This window comes from Pholis gunnellus (genome assembly GCF_910591455.1).
Source record: "Pholis gunnellus genome assembly, chromosome: 21".
NCBI classification, from domain to species: Eukaryota; Metazoa; Chordata; class Actinopteri; order Perciformes; family Pholidae; genus Pholis; species Pholis gunnellus.
The window spans coordinates 14,547,963-14,562,219 of NC_136548.1; the positions used below are offsets into that span (position 1 = coordinate 14,547,963).

The 14,257-nt window shown below is 41.0% G+C and overlaps 1 protein-coding gene across 1 annotated transcript; it reads right to left on the reverse strand.

Annotated features, from left to right (window-relative positions):
* Nucleotides 1-253: 253 nt before the first annotated feature.
* On the reverse strand, nt 254-14,053 carry LOC306713278 (melanopsin-A-like; the record flags this gene model as incomplete). The annotated part of the gene is made up of 11 exons (XM_079182931.1): nt 254-376; nt 1,043-1,111; nt 2,982-3,173; nt 3,301-3,460; nt 4,848-4,955; nt 5,310-5,471; nt 5,894-6,065; nt 6,857-7,060; nt 9,361-9,494; nt 9,637-9,773; nt 13,931-14,053. The coding sequence occupies 11 exons, from the start codon at nt 14,051-14,053 to the stop codon at nt 254-256; spliced, it is 1,584 nt and encodes a 527-aa protein (XP_079039057.1).
* Between the last annotated feature and the right edge of the window lie 204 nt (nt 14,054-14,257).

Here is a 14,257-nt window from a genome sequence, read left to right on the forward strand (position 1 = left end):
CAAATACGAACACCAACACATGTATTTACAGTTACTGGGCATTCACGCTCACATACTCACCCTCTGTACGCAAAAAATAATAAAATGCATCCTCTGGTTTTGAGTTAACATAACCAGCATGCTGGTACAAAAAAGTCCCATGGAAGGAAATATTGAAACACACACACACACACACACACACACACACACACACACACACACACACACACACACGGTTGTTTATGGTAACGCTGTGGTCTCCAGCCTTGCTATGTCAAGGGGCTCCTTGGTTGGGGGAACGATGCAGTATAGACGGGCTGGATATGGAGGTTACCATGACGGGTGCCGTTGTCTTACATGCAGTCCTTGGCCTAGACTCTTCCATCACGTTGTCAAGCTGTGTAGGCGGAGGAAGAGAGAGAGAGAGCGAGAGATGTTCATTGATGTTATTGAGACTCCACATGTCAAATGTGAGTAGCTGTAAGAAAATGACAGTGGGATGGAGGTTAAGGGAGAGAAACAACTGCTGCTCTGATTTGGATCAGTACAACTATTCTCCACTTAATCAACCTGCCAGAGTGAGACATGAAACAGTCACAGCTGGTCAAATGCATTGATTGGTTGGATTGATGAATGGCTTTCTCGCAGTGCCCTTGATGGAGTGGGACTGTATCACTGAGATCTATAGCGGAGCAAGTACTCTAGCTGAGCACATTTAAGTATATACAGTATATATTAAAAAAAAGCACAGTTCTGTATTTTATCTATAGTTTTTTGTGTTCACATTCATTTACACTTTTAAAACAGTTTGCTCAGCTGCACAGAGCTATTTTAAATGTGGTAGAATCATTGAGCAGTGTTGTGGAACGGGTGATAAGCTCCTTTAAAACACACATGACTAAATCCCCTGAGCAGGATGGACAGAAAAGGTTGAGGCTGAAGGAATTTGTGTTGCTGACAGACTGGAGTTCTACGTAAAAGCCAAATCCAGACAATAGTTGTTAGTATGCTTATAACATATCTACTGCACAGAGCAAGAGGTTGACGATCGGTGGACTCTTACAGTAGCAGGAAGATGACTGGTTGGCTTCAGGCTGATGTCCGACATGATGTCTTCAGGCTCTGTCAGACTCTGAACAGTGCGCACATAAACACAGACATTTAGTGTTAGTTATGATCAAAAGATCTTGTGTGCTATTTTAACCTCTAAGTCACATTCTCACTAAAAACAGAGACTCCAGATCAGGATTTCATCAAAGACTCTGTAATAAAACAGCGGCTCTCTCTTTCAGGTTGTTTCCTATTTTTGTGCCAGAAACAATCACTGTGTTGTAAAAGTAATACGAATGAATTCTTCAAGGAATAGTGTGTTATTTTGTCTGGCAACAAACGAGATATAACGTGTTAATGAGAGAACTTTAAAGGCGCTGTTAGACCGAACTGTTATCATTGAACAGAGCCAGGTTAGCTGTTTGCCCCTGTTTCCAGTCTTTATTCTAAGCTATGATAAACTAACAGGCTGCAGGGTGTAGCTTCATATTTATTGTAAAGACTTGAGAGTGGTATCAATCTTCTCATCTAACTCTCTTTTTTCACAACATTTTTCAAACTATTCCTTTAAGTCTAAAAGTGTCAGGTATTAAAAGTACTTCAGAGGTAAAATATAGCAAAGCATAGGTCTTCTTTCTTAGAAGGTCTTTATTCTTTATTTATAGGTCTTTATTCTTAGAAGATATGCAGCGATTATAGAGAAAAGTAAAAGTGTTTCGAAGCAGATGGAGGTTGGAGACTTCTTAACAATCAGCCGTCTTCGTCTGCAACAAGTGCAGCACGTTGAAATACGAGGTCGCGTAACGCAAGCTGTGGATTAAATCTAAAACTCCCAGATTATTGGATTAGTCTTTGGACCCTCTGTAATGGATGCCTTACAGTATGTGTGTGTGTGTGTGTGTGTGTGTGTGTGTGTACACGTGGGTTACTTGTGATTTTTCTGTGAACTAAGATGATTAGATAGAGACGGAAATGCTCCATATACGGGATGCCCCACATAGAACGACCTGTCACTGTCCAGCGGGCCTGACAGCTTGATGATTACAACGGAGCAAACATTCACCAGGAAGCACCGTTCATATGAAAAGTGTTGGGTTTTACCATGCCTCACCACATAGATATGTTGAACATGCAAACAATTACATTTCAAACAGATGTCAATCTGTTTTTCCATTCTTTAAAAGCCTCAACCTCACATAATGTGTATCACTTTGATACAGCTCAGTATATAATATAAGAGGAACATTTCCTTTTCTTTTTAAAACCTAGGATCTTTCCTATTGGCTATGCACAACATACTTCATTGCTGAAACTCCACTTGGTACAAACAAGCTCAATATTAAGGACAAAAGTGATCATTCAGGTCAACCAGCTGGTGAATGAGCCAGTGATTGTGAGGCATGCATGAGAGAGCTGATGCCTATCAGCTGATGAAAGTGAGTCTTCAGTGCTCGCAAAAATAAATGTTACACTCTCTTCATATCTCCAGATGTTCTGGGTTAAAGATAATGTTTTGTGTCTCATCCAAAAGGCTTCGTAAGTTCTGACCATACTGTACAAAATATCAACATCATCTACGTGACGTCACCCACAGGTAAAGTGGATGCCTCCGCCGTCACCATCTTGGCAGTGACGATCGGAATCATTGGGAAATTAGCCAAAGAGACCAAAATGTTTTTTTTTGTACCAAGGTGTACATTAATTTATACCTGCTGTAAATTTGGGCATTGAAACATGGAAGTCTAAGAGGAATGACTCGCTTTTGGAGCCAGCCACACTGAGCCATAAATAACACCCTACCTCAGTCTGATGACAAGTATCTGACACACAAAGAAATAAAGATATAAATGCGTGACATTCAGATTGCTTGAATCTTCAGTTGAACACATACGAATGGCCAATTTCAGTATGTATGTACAGTATGTTGATATGAACCAGGCCCCAATACTCACTGTGACCTGTGAGAGGTGACATATGGCCGGGTCGGTGGGGTTGTGGGCGGCAGTTCTCGCAAACTCTCCCGTGTTGTTTCCTCTCACCTTTGTCCTCTGGCTGAGACGGCGCATCTTTTGAACATCCCCGGGCAACTGACGACCGGCAGGCGTCCGCGACGAGCAGTCCTCCTCCGTGTCTGAGAAGTGGGCCTTTGAAGGCGACACAAAGACAAAATCACACACAGAAGAATGAAGTCAGCAAGCGTAATTACAAGCACTTGTCATTGGAAGTGTACGACATCATAGACATACCAGATTAGATATGAGGTACACTCACTGATTCGCTCTCAGACAGGGAGGAGTTGCGCGGCTTGCCTTTGCTCTCTGAGGTGAGGGTCGATCGGTGCGTGGACTGAAAACTGCTGCTGCTGAAACGGCTTTTACTAGTAACACACAGCAGTACCCCGAGGTAGGGAATATACCTGCCAAGCGCTGACCTGAGGGAGTGGTAGAGAGAAATATTCAAATCTATAATTGAAGTGATTTTATTATGTGATAGTGAAGTTAAAGACCCCGCGGCATTCCTGGATGCCGAGGCTTTCAATAAGAGCAATCAAATTCTCTCTGGGAAGAAGTGAATGAAAGAATGTAAATATAGTTGCTATGGGGAACATCATTAACGTTGTTGTACGTGATCAGACACTACACAGCAACAACTATACAACTATAAACCTAGACTCATTAACCCTTAGTGTCAAAGAAAAATACACCGTCCTGCAGTGCTTTTTATTAGAGGCAGGTGGGACTGACGTAAATAAATAAAATGCACATCAACAAATTCAACTTTTGACATTTGTCATTAATTCCTCTTTTAAGATACAAACTGTAACCACGTTTTAGAGGAGAGGTAAAAGCATTTCATGTATTTGTTGCGCTTAGCCAACGACAGAGCTGGCCTGGTGGTGGTGAACAGAACAGATGTTGTGCTGACTGGGACATGCTGACGCTGCCTTCAGTATCCCAGTCGTTCAGTTTGGCGGAGAAGCCTCTCTGAGCATGCCATGAACATTTTCTACGATTGCCTGAGGAGCCCGATGACTATCACCCATTCCACAGAACGAGTCTGCCACTCACTGGTCAATACCTCATCAATATGTGTGAGAACAATGACTATGTCTCTGCTGTGGTCACCAACAACTGGGCATCGACAACAAATATTTGAAATAATCTTTTGTATTTAGTGCTGAGCAGGCGACAATTTCTGTGGCTGAAACGTGAAGCCAACACAGAAGTGCCGTACACTTGCATTCTTTCTAATGGCCATCGGGGGGCGACACCTCTGGTTGCAAAAAGAAGTCAGAAACTAGAAGACATAGTTTCAAGTCTTCTTCAAATCAGCATGATGTTCATTTTGTAAATTATGGTAAATCCCAGGAATTTGGCACACCCTCAGACCAAAATTAAATTAAATATTTACTTGGGGAGAGAATTAATGGCAAGGAAGCAAAAAGTCACAGCCTCAGGGAGAACACATGGAACTTTCGAGATATCATTTTATATCTGCCTCCAGCTGTTGATTTTATCGAATATGTTTTCGTCTGTGGTTTTATTTTTCTTAATGAATTGTTTTCAATGTGTTTTTCGTTATTTATCTTTATACTATTGTAGTTGCATAGTGTACAAATTATACTACAGTTACATTCTAAATGTCATTCGACCTATTTTGACAATACTGTACTTAATTATGGTCACACAAAATGAAGTAAACTTGAATGCGAGAGTTGTGACAAAGAGCATTTTGTGTGGTAAATAGTGAACTCATCATATTGTAACATTCCTTTTAGCTGCTGTTAATGAAACTCAACACTTGAGCGTGCATCCTACCTGTATTTGGGATGTGTTATGGCATATATGATGGGGTTGTGGATCGCGGATGCTTTGGCGATCACAGCAGGAACAGAGTTCATATACGGAGTCAACATATGAGCGTACCTGAGAGACACAGGAGAGAGGTTGGCAAATGAGAGGAGGAAATGAGACACATTCATGTGAATAGAGCAGTGGTGGGTGTGGACTAGTGTAGGAACACAGGAGTGGGTCACACAATCACACCCACATTCATGGAATTGTTTAAAGATCCCATAGAATATGTACTTGAAATCTCTGGAAATACTGTATCCTGTTTAACTTCACACTGCATTAGTGAGAGCATCCCATCATTAAAGAACAATACTGTCTTTCTGCTCATCCTATTCAGTTCTTATTGAGGTGTTTTGACATCCCTAGACTTTGAAAAATGTCTTCTTAGAGGTCATTGACAAAGCAAACACACACATACACACCTACCCAGCGAATGCAGTGAGGGCTGCACAGGAGTAGGGGGCCCAGGAGATAACAAACAGAAGGATGACGATGAGTGCAATCTTGGCCATCTTCCACTCAGTCTTCATCTTATGGAACCTCTTTGCTGAGTCTCTGTTTCCCTCACAGCTGATCTTTGTTAACGCCCTGTCAAACACAGACAGTTATTATGAAAAATTATTTTCTTTTGCTTTTAGTTTCTTTTAAGATAATTTGTAATTTTAGATCAAATTTGTAATTTCAAGATCTTTTTTTTTTTCAGAAGGAAGTTTGTGTTTCTTTTCATTTCTTTTCTTTTCACAGCTAAGTACATTGACTTGAACATGTATTGTACTTGGGTGCACACAAACAATTTGCGTCAGACGCACAAGGCAATATGCGTTCAGGTTGAGCGAGACATCAGAGGAAATCGATAGAGAAACCCCGACACATAGTTAATCATCAAGACATCAGTAGCAACACATACACAACACCCATGTCTTTATCGATGCATGTGGGAGTGTGTGTTGCAAGAATGAACGCGATAGGAGCATGAATGTGTGTGTGTGTGTGTGTGTGCATGTACCAACCGCGTTGTGTGTCGGATGGCTCTGAAGATGCAGCAGTAGCTGAAGATGATGATGAAGAGAGGGATGAAGAAGACGAAGGTAAAGAGCAGCATGGTGTAGGAGCGGACAGACGGGGTAAACGTCATGTAGTCCCAGGAACACGACGTCATCAGACCCTCTGGGACATAAGCACCTGTGGGAGACATTTTTTTGTTTTCATTCCTTTGACCTGTGGAGTTCCCCAGGGCTCTATACTCGGTCCTTCGCTGTTCTCTGTCGACATGCTGCCACTCAGTAGAATTTTATGCAGACACAACACTGATTCATTTTCATGCAGCTGACTCTCAGTTGAACTTTTCCTTGATTGTCACAATCTCCAGCAACTTAACGGCCTTCACGAGTGTATACATTTTGTACAATTAAGTGCATTAGTGTGGGAATTTAATAAACGACAGTTCCAAATACCTAATGTTTGGTTGTCACCATTGGTCTTCCAATAACTTTTGTCTGGTTCGGGCCCCTTTTAGTAAAAATGTTTTGAGAAGGAAGTGCTGTTTCCCTTTTATTTAATTTGAGCAGTTCAGTACACAGTGTCACAGCACATCATTTACTGGTAAAATTACTGTTTTGTTTTTTTTAATCTAGGGAATTACCACCTGTGACAGCCGATAAATATGAAATGTGCCTGTGACAGCAGATATAGTTCAGTGTGATGGTGGAAGAAGTAGAACGTGAAAGTGGAGCGTTTTGCTAGATGCTGACCAACATTTACACATCATTTGCATCATAAATGATTGTTGGGCTGTTGTAATGTCAGCTACAGGTAAGCCTTCTAATAACTGATTGTATTTTAAATGTATTTGGCATATTGAAAGAAGGCAAAGTCAGATCTATTTGACATAGTAGTACAACTTTCAGCAGGAATTTGAGACACTGACCTGTCACTGACTGAACATTCAGGCCTCTGTGTGCAGTTATACTCACTCCAGCCAAAGAAGGGGGGGAGGCTCCATCCTGCGGAGTAGACCCAGGCAACAGCCAGGATGCCCAGGGCTTTCCTGCGAGACATCACCCCAAGGGAGGCCAGAGGCCTGGTGATCACCACATACCGGTCCACCGCGATAACCATCAGTGTCATCATACTGCAGATACCAAACAGCGCTCCGCAGAAGGCATAAATCTCACAACCTGGAGGAAGCGAAGAGAAAGAAGTAAATAGGTAAGGACAAATGTGTTTGACCCTAATTGTAGCTATCAGGATGAATCCATTGTAACTGATTGTGTTTCTCAGTTTTATGGACGGTTTTGGACACGTATGGGTTATTTCGCTGCTGTTTTGACCATCTCATTGCTAATATACAACATCTGCTACTCACATGCTTCATTATTCATTTTAAAGAGATTGTAATGGAAGTATATACATGCAACAGTGTTGACAATGTCTCTTTTTGTTCTAAATCGGATACACAGATGTACACTTATAGATATATGTGCAAGCCTGTACACACAGAGAGAGAGAGACACTCAGACACATTGAAAAAAATACCCTCAATCCCTTCATCAGTTGCTGTCTCTTCGGGGACAATTACGGTGCCAAGTAATCACATCCAGACACAAGACAATGTGAAGTGTGTTGCCTGTGTGAGGAAACTCAAACAAATACCGCTCAGGCAGTTGAATATCACTGCGCCTGTACGGCCGCAGTCCTGCTCGTGTGTGTTTGACAGCCCTTGTTAAGTTACTGAGGCTAATGCATTCAAGCTCCAAAGGAACAGTAGACGTTCTCCAGAGAGGAACAATATTTTAAAGCCCTGGGGCGTTTTGTCAAACAGCAAAGTCCACTGCATTGGTGTCAAGTCAAAATAACAAGTGTATGCAAAACATCTCAGAAATTAAAAGGTTTAAAAAGGTTCTGCAATGAGTTGTCAGGAGCAAATATTTTTAGGAAGCACTAGGAAAAGCATTAGGAAATTAGATTTATTTTTTAAATTGTTCACTTGGTTGAAGCGGAAAATTTGGTGCAACAATAAAAATAAAATGTACAAATTACAATGGAAACAGACTTAGGGCATATATTATGAAGAATGTGACTTAAATGCCACTAAAGAGACGAAAACATCTGTATTTATAGTCTGTATGGAGCTATGGGGTGATTGTAATGTTCCTCAAATCAATACATGAAACTAACATAAATGCAATATTTCATCTTCACGTATCATGATTTCCACATTTATCCAGTGTTTGAGATTTGATTGTCATTAATTATGTTATGTCGTTGTGACCTTCTGTGATAGTTCAATGGCAGCGACTTGAGGATTAGCACCATCAACCTATTTATCTAAATGCACCGGAAATTTTGTTAAAATGTGAACATTTTGGAACTTGCCAAACAGTTTGGACTTTAAATGGCAAAAGAAAATACAACAAAAAGTCAAGATTAACAGCTACACACCATGAAACAAAATACAATGTAGGCTAACAATTTGATTGTTTAGTTGTCATTGAGTCATTGTATTTCTACGACTATATAGTGGGAGGAATTCTGCACCTATCTTTCTGGGGTTTTCTTGTTTCCATTTATTCTAAATGTTGGAAATTGTTGGGAAAATTTGGACCCTTTGAAAAAACTATTAGAGGATCGTCAAAGTCATTAGAACTCATCCTTGGTCTTGAAAATGAAAATTCAATCCAGCAATTGTCGAGGTTGTGTGGGTCGAACAGGTGGAGTTTCTATGAGTTCTAGTAAAACAGGATGGATAAACACATATAAAGGCAATGCACAGTCGGCTTTTGCGTTATGATTTCCATCTACCCATTTATCTACATCTGTGTGTGTGTGTGTGTGTGTGTGTGAGAGTGTCTTTTGAAAAAAATAGGCAGGGGGAAAGGTAACCTTTGCAGTTACCACTTTTGAGAATTGAGCTCTAGATCTAACAGCGATATGCTGTCTTCATCACGGTCAGGACAACTCCTGAAGGAAAACCCAGCGCTCTGACTATCAGTGTTTGATCAGTAGAGTGTAGAGAGCCTCTTTTGCCACCTCTTTATCTCTGCTCCCACTATACATGCTAATTTATAATGCACACTATGGTACAACCCCTCTCCAAAGGCAAAAAAACACACTACCAAAAGGCAGTCTTGCTTGCTGTTTGTGGTCGATGGGACTTGGATGTTGGATGCTGCACACAAGTGTGATAGATGATGTCAGGTTAGTACGTGCACAACATTGATTGAATTGTAGGTCACATTCAAAAGGGTTAGGGTGCCAATACAGGTCCCTGTGGAATTTAATTAAAGTGTGTCCATTATTGTAACGTGTGTGTGTGTGTGTGTGTGTGTGCGTGCGTGCGTGCGTGTGTGCGTGCACCTGTAAAAGAGAGTGTATAACATCATGTGACTCTGTTTAGGTTGCTTTTCTATCAGGTACTGCAGCATTTTAAAATACAAATGTAAAATCATATGTAATACTGTCGTTATGCATTTGTTACCTTTCTTTCCAAAGATCCATCGCTTGTGCATGCTGGTGATGAAGAAGGTTGGTGTCTGAGTAAAACACATGAGGAAGTCTGTGACTGCCAGGTTAATAATGAAAATGTTGGACGGTGTCCGCAAGCTCCGGCTCCTGCACAGACACACAAACACAAATACTGTCATTAATATTGGACTATGGATAATCTCGTTTCAGGTGTTAGTATCACAGATACATATAAAAAAGCGGTGCTAAACACAAAGCTCATTCAAAACGACAGCACAAGAAAAGGTACCTGCAGAAAGCATATATGACTAGGAAGTTTCCCAGCATGCCTGTGATGCCCACGACCAGGATGACAACACCGATGGTGTAGTGAGCGTGGTCTGGGACGTCTACGGTTGGAAATAAGTGAGTTGGAAACACGGAACCCTAGCGACAGGAACACAGGGAAGAACAGACGTCAGTTTGTCACGATCAACTGTAATTATTTTGTTTGCGTTTGGCATCGTGCACCCCGAATGCTTGGAGGTTGGAAGTAATTTATAATGGGAAAATTATGACATCCAAATTTTAATATCACAAAACATTCTCGTTATTTCACAAAAACAACATATATCATAAAAACAAATTGTTGTCTTTATGATAAGATACATTGGCATGTTGTCATAACAAGAAACTGCAATTTCTTTGCTAACAAGTTCAAAATAAGTAAGTTTCCTTGTTTGAATTATTGTGTGCGGCTCTGGATTGTTCGTGTAAGTTTTCGTTGTTAACTGTAATTGACTGAACATCTTTTTCTATTGAATATTTATGATTGGACACTGGATACATGATTCTCCACAGAAAAGACATGGAGATCTTTTAACATAAAAAAACAAGATTGATTTTGTGGGTAATAATTCTGGGAAGTCATTGACATTTAAAGTAATGAAACTGTTCTAGACTTAAATGATTCAAGACATGGCTGTAGTTTGGTTAGTACACATTCAAAAGTGGTGCTTGAATGTGTCAGCAAATGTTAGATAACGCCCTGGAGTGAGAGGAAATCCACTCTGTACACCATGAATACATTCTATTCAAATAAAAATTAAATAGTTTTTTTAGTAAAATTAAATAGGGTAATCATAATTGGTTTGGAGGTTTAAAGCATCATTAGGTGATTTCAAGCAGAACATAAGTACCCTCTCTGAAGTTTTCATCCTATTTGAAGAGCTGAGAAAAGATGAAAGGCTAACCCTAACCCTAACCCTAACTTACAGTAGCTTGGAGTAGCTGTAAATTACCCTTCGCTAAGCCCCTCCCCCCACTGCTACTCCGTCAAACCGTCAGAGCTACGTTATATACTATTTTGAAAAAGCTTTCGTACAGCAATCACAAAAAGTGCATTACAATACATTTTGCCTTCTTTAAATGTATATGGCAACACCTCAACATTGTATTTATAGGTACATTGCAGATTGTTTGACCACTATTAGTGCTATGGAGCAATTTCTATATGAATGGGTCCCCATTTTATTTGTATTCTGCTCCTTCACAATTGCCCTGGCGACACGGTTCCAGTCGGTTGATGTTTTGCTGATTGAAAGCGGGTGGCGATAATGTTAAAAGAAGCGTAGCCATGAAAAAGACCGAAAGCTAAATACGCATGAAAAACAGTGCAGTTTAAATATTTAAAAAATCTCAAATGTTTTATGAGGAATGAAATGTATTCAAGGATTCACACACCGTTATTTGGTAAGACATTTTTATAACTTTCTGAACTCAACATTGAAACATTTTCCACGTGTCTGTTTCTGCTTCTTTGCACCTAGAGATTGCCCACACGTAGTTGTGTGTGGCATGCTGTAAACACACATCTGTGTGCAGGGGTGGAAGAAGAGATTTTTTACTTAATGACAAACTTCACACACAAAATGACCATTTGAATATCAATTTTCAAAATTCAAGTCTGATTTTCCAGCCAAAAGATGTGTTTGGGGAGTAGTGAGCATATTAAAAGAGACTTGGATTATAATGCACGAGTTGAGTGAGAGTTTTATAAACAGATGTTTTGATGTAGAACATGTAAAACGTGGCTCAATATTTACTTCAATTTTTGGATTCTTTGTTCGCGGTGGTTTCCTTCAAGAATTCAAGGTTACACTGGGTGTGTAAATGATATACAAAATGGTTATTTTGGGGGTGAAGTATATTCCTTGTATTGGAGTAGAAGTAAAACTACTTCAGTGCAGTTGAAAAATAGTTTAAAAAAAATGTTGTTTCTTGTTACATCCTAAAAAGCTGACTTTATATCGATTCATTCACAACTCTATTCACTTGACAGCTTCTGAGAAGCAGCTGCACCAGAGTGCACTTGTACAGCATCTGTTTTAGCAGTCCTATCTTTCTGCAGTGACAAGATCTTGTCACCAAAAAAGGACGACATTTGATATTGTGAAAAGTGATGGAGTGGTCATGTAAGCAAATGAGTGAAAAGGTTGATATGGAGATGTGGTGTGTGTGTGTGTGGTGTGTGTGTGTGTGTGTGTGTGTGTGTGTGTGTGTGTGTGTGTGTGTGTGTGTGTGTGTGTGTGTGTGTGTGTGTGTGTGTGTGTTTCTCATCTCCGCTATCGCCGCTGATTCCTGACCCCCGTCAATTCCCTCTTTCACTTCTGTTCCTCTGTTTCCTTAATCACTCATTTCCTTCCCTCTTGCTTTCTCTCATTTCCTCTCTAGCGGCGCGGGTCAAGATTAATGCCGATTACACGGCGGGGAGGAAGGGGAGGCACGACATGCAGCATGGAAGTCTCCTTAAGATGGTAAAAAAAGTGGGTGGTAATATCTCTCTACACTCTCATGTACATCCCAGCATTAACAGCTGTGTACATGTGTTGAAAGCTTACAAACATATGCACTGTAATTGACTTTATATTCATTTAATATCTCAATATGGGCACTGAGGATTCTAGATTCGGATTGGCTTGCAGTTATCCATTCATTTCTAGCAACCACGGAGTATAGCCACACACCCCTGACGAAGGTAATTGTTTTCTGTTGCAAATCTCTTCAAGTGGTTATTCTCCGTGTTCCATCCATTACAATATTCTTTAAATCATTTGATTGTAGATTCGAGGATCACGAGAGAAAAAGCAACAAACGTCGGTAAAAGATGAAGAGGGCTCCTGAGAGACACATAGAACTCTTTTAAAGAGTTTTAAATGAAAACCACACTTATTGCTGAGTAGAAGATCTCATCTGTCTCAGGAGAAGCCGCCCTCGGGCACTGCTTCGGTATCAGCTTTCCCAGCAGTCCCATGAAGGCCAGACCACGAAAGCTACTGAGACCGAAGCCTGCAGGTCTGAACTTCAAAGTTCAAGCCGAACCATTCGCACTTAAGTGAACTACAATTTACCATAGCGGTGCACCCGTGTGCTTCTCAGTATGTGTTTCCAGCAGCTGTTTCTCCCTCAAATCAATATCTGGACTCCTGAGTGAATGCCCTGTAATTTGTTTTCATGCTCTGTACAGATGTGGATACACCACTGTATTGGTTTACACATCTGTATAAAAGAATTCCCTGAAGGCTATGCGTAAACTATTCCCACTCTCAGAGAGAGAGAGAGATGGAGTCCCTTACATCCGTGAGGCTTGGTTATGAAAACATTCTCAACACACATCCTTCCAGGTGTAAAAATGTGTAAACAAGGCTGCAGGGGGAATGGGAGTGATGTAAGAGTTGGCATGAATACACAGCTTTAGATTGAATAAAGCATGTATTGTGACTTACAAACAGCAATTCAAATCAGCATCCAAACCAGTTATATGTCTTTATGCTGCTTTGCTGCAAATGTAATTTCCTCTTATGGGACCTGAACTGAATTGAACCTGCAGCCAGCAGTAAATTAAGATACACACATACAGTATATAGGGTTTATATGAGATTATTAGAGCACATTGTGATTCAATTAATCTATACAAACGCTATTTTGTGCAAAACAAGGTTCCAAAAGGCACATTTGTGCACAAAGCAGTCCTCTGGAATACAACAGGAATTCTGACATGAGGTAAGGTCACTAAACTCACCACAATTTCAGATAATTATGAACAATTCTGTCACATAAACTCGTGAATGTCATTTTTCACATGTGCACATGCTGGTACAAAAAAAAAAAGAAGCAACGTGCACTTTCACCACAGAGCTGAAAAAATATCTGCAGCAGCTTTTTACAACCATTTCCTACAAGTTGTGGAAACCCCAGAGATGACTGCAGTTGCGTTGTTTACGCCTGCTCTCATTCAGCTCCGGTCGTGAATGAACGGAGCGCAGAAGCGCGGGAGAGGGTGGTGCGAATCCTTCATTCACAGAGTTAAAGTCAAGCTCACTCACACCTGCATCGCTCAAAATGATACGGCGGAGGAATGAACACAGCCATATCATATTAACCTGACAGTTTCTGTCTGATGTGGCGAGTTGGTATTGAGGCACTCTGGGTCGGATCTTGATGCGGTTACGCATCGCAAGCTCTCCAGTCACACCGAGGGGTATCCCTTCAAGCAAAACAAAACAAACAAACGAATAAAAGAAGAGGGGGTGGCGGATACTCACAGCTGTCGAGACAGGAGACATTTCCATGAGCCGGTGAGGACCGATGGAGCTGATGTTCCAGGGCGCCCGTGCGGTCGGGTCCGATGTGGGGACCAATGGTCCAATCAGGAGACTAGAATCCATTCCCGGACCGGTGGTTAATGAAAAGTGGTTGTCTGTGTGTGTGTGTGTGTGTGTGTGTGTGTGTGTGTGTGTGTGTGTGTGTGTGTTAGAAGTGGACCAGAGAGATGCGGAGTCTATGAGGTGGTCTAGGAGTGCAAGTGGCCAGTCATCATCGCCACCCTGCTCTCTTACCCACTCTGACAGGGCTACTGGGAGTACAGCAGC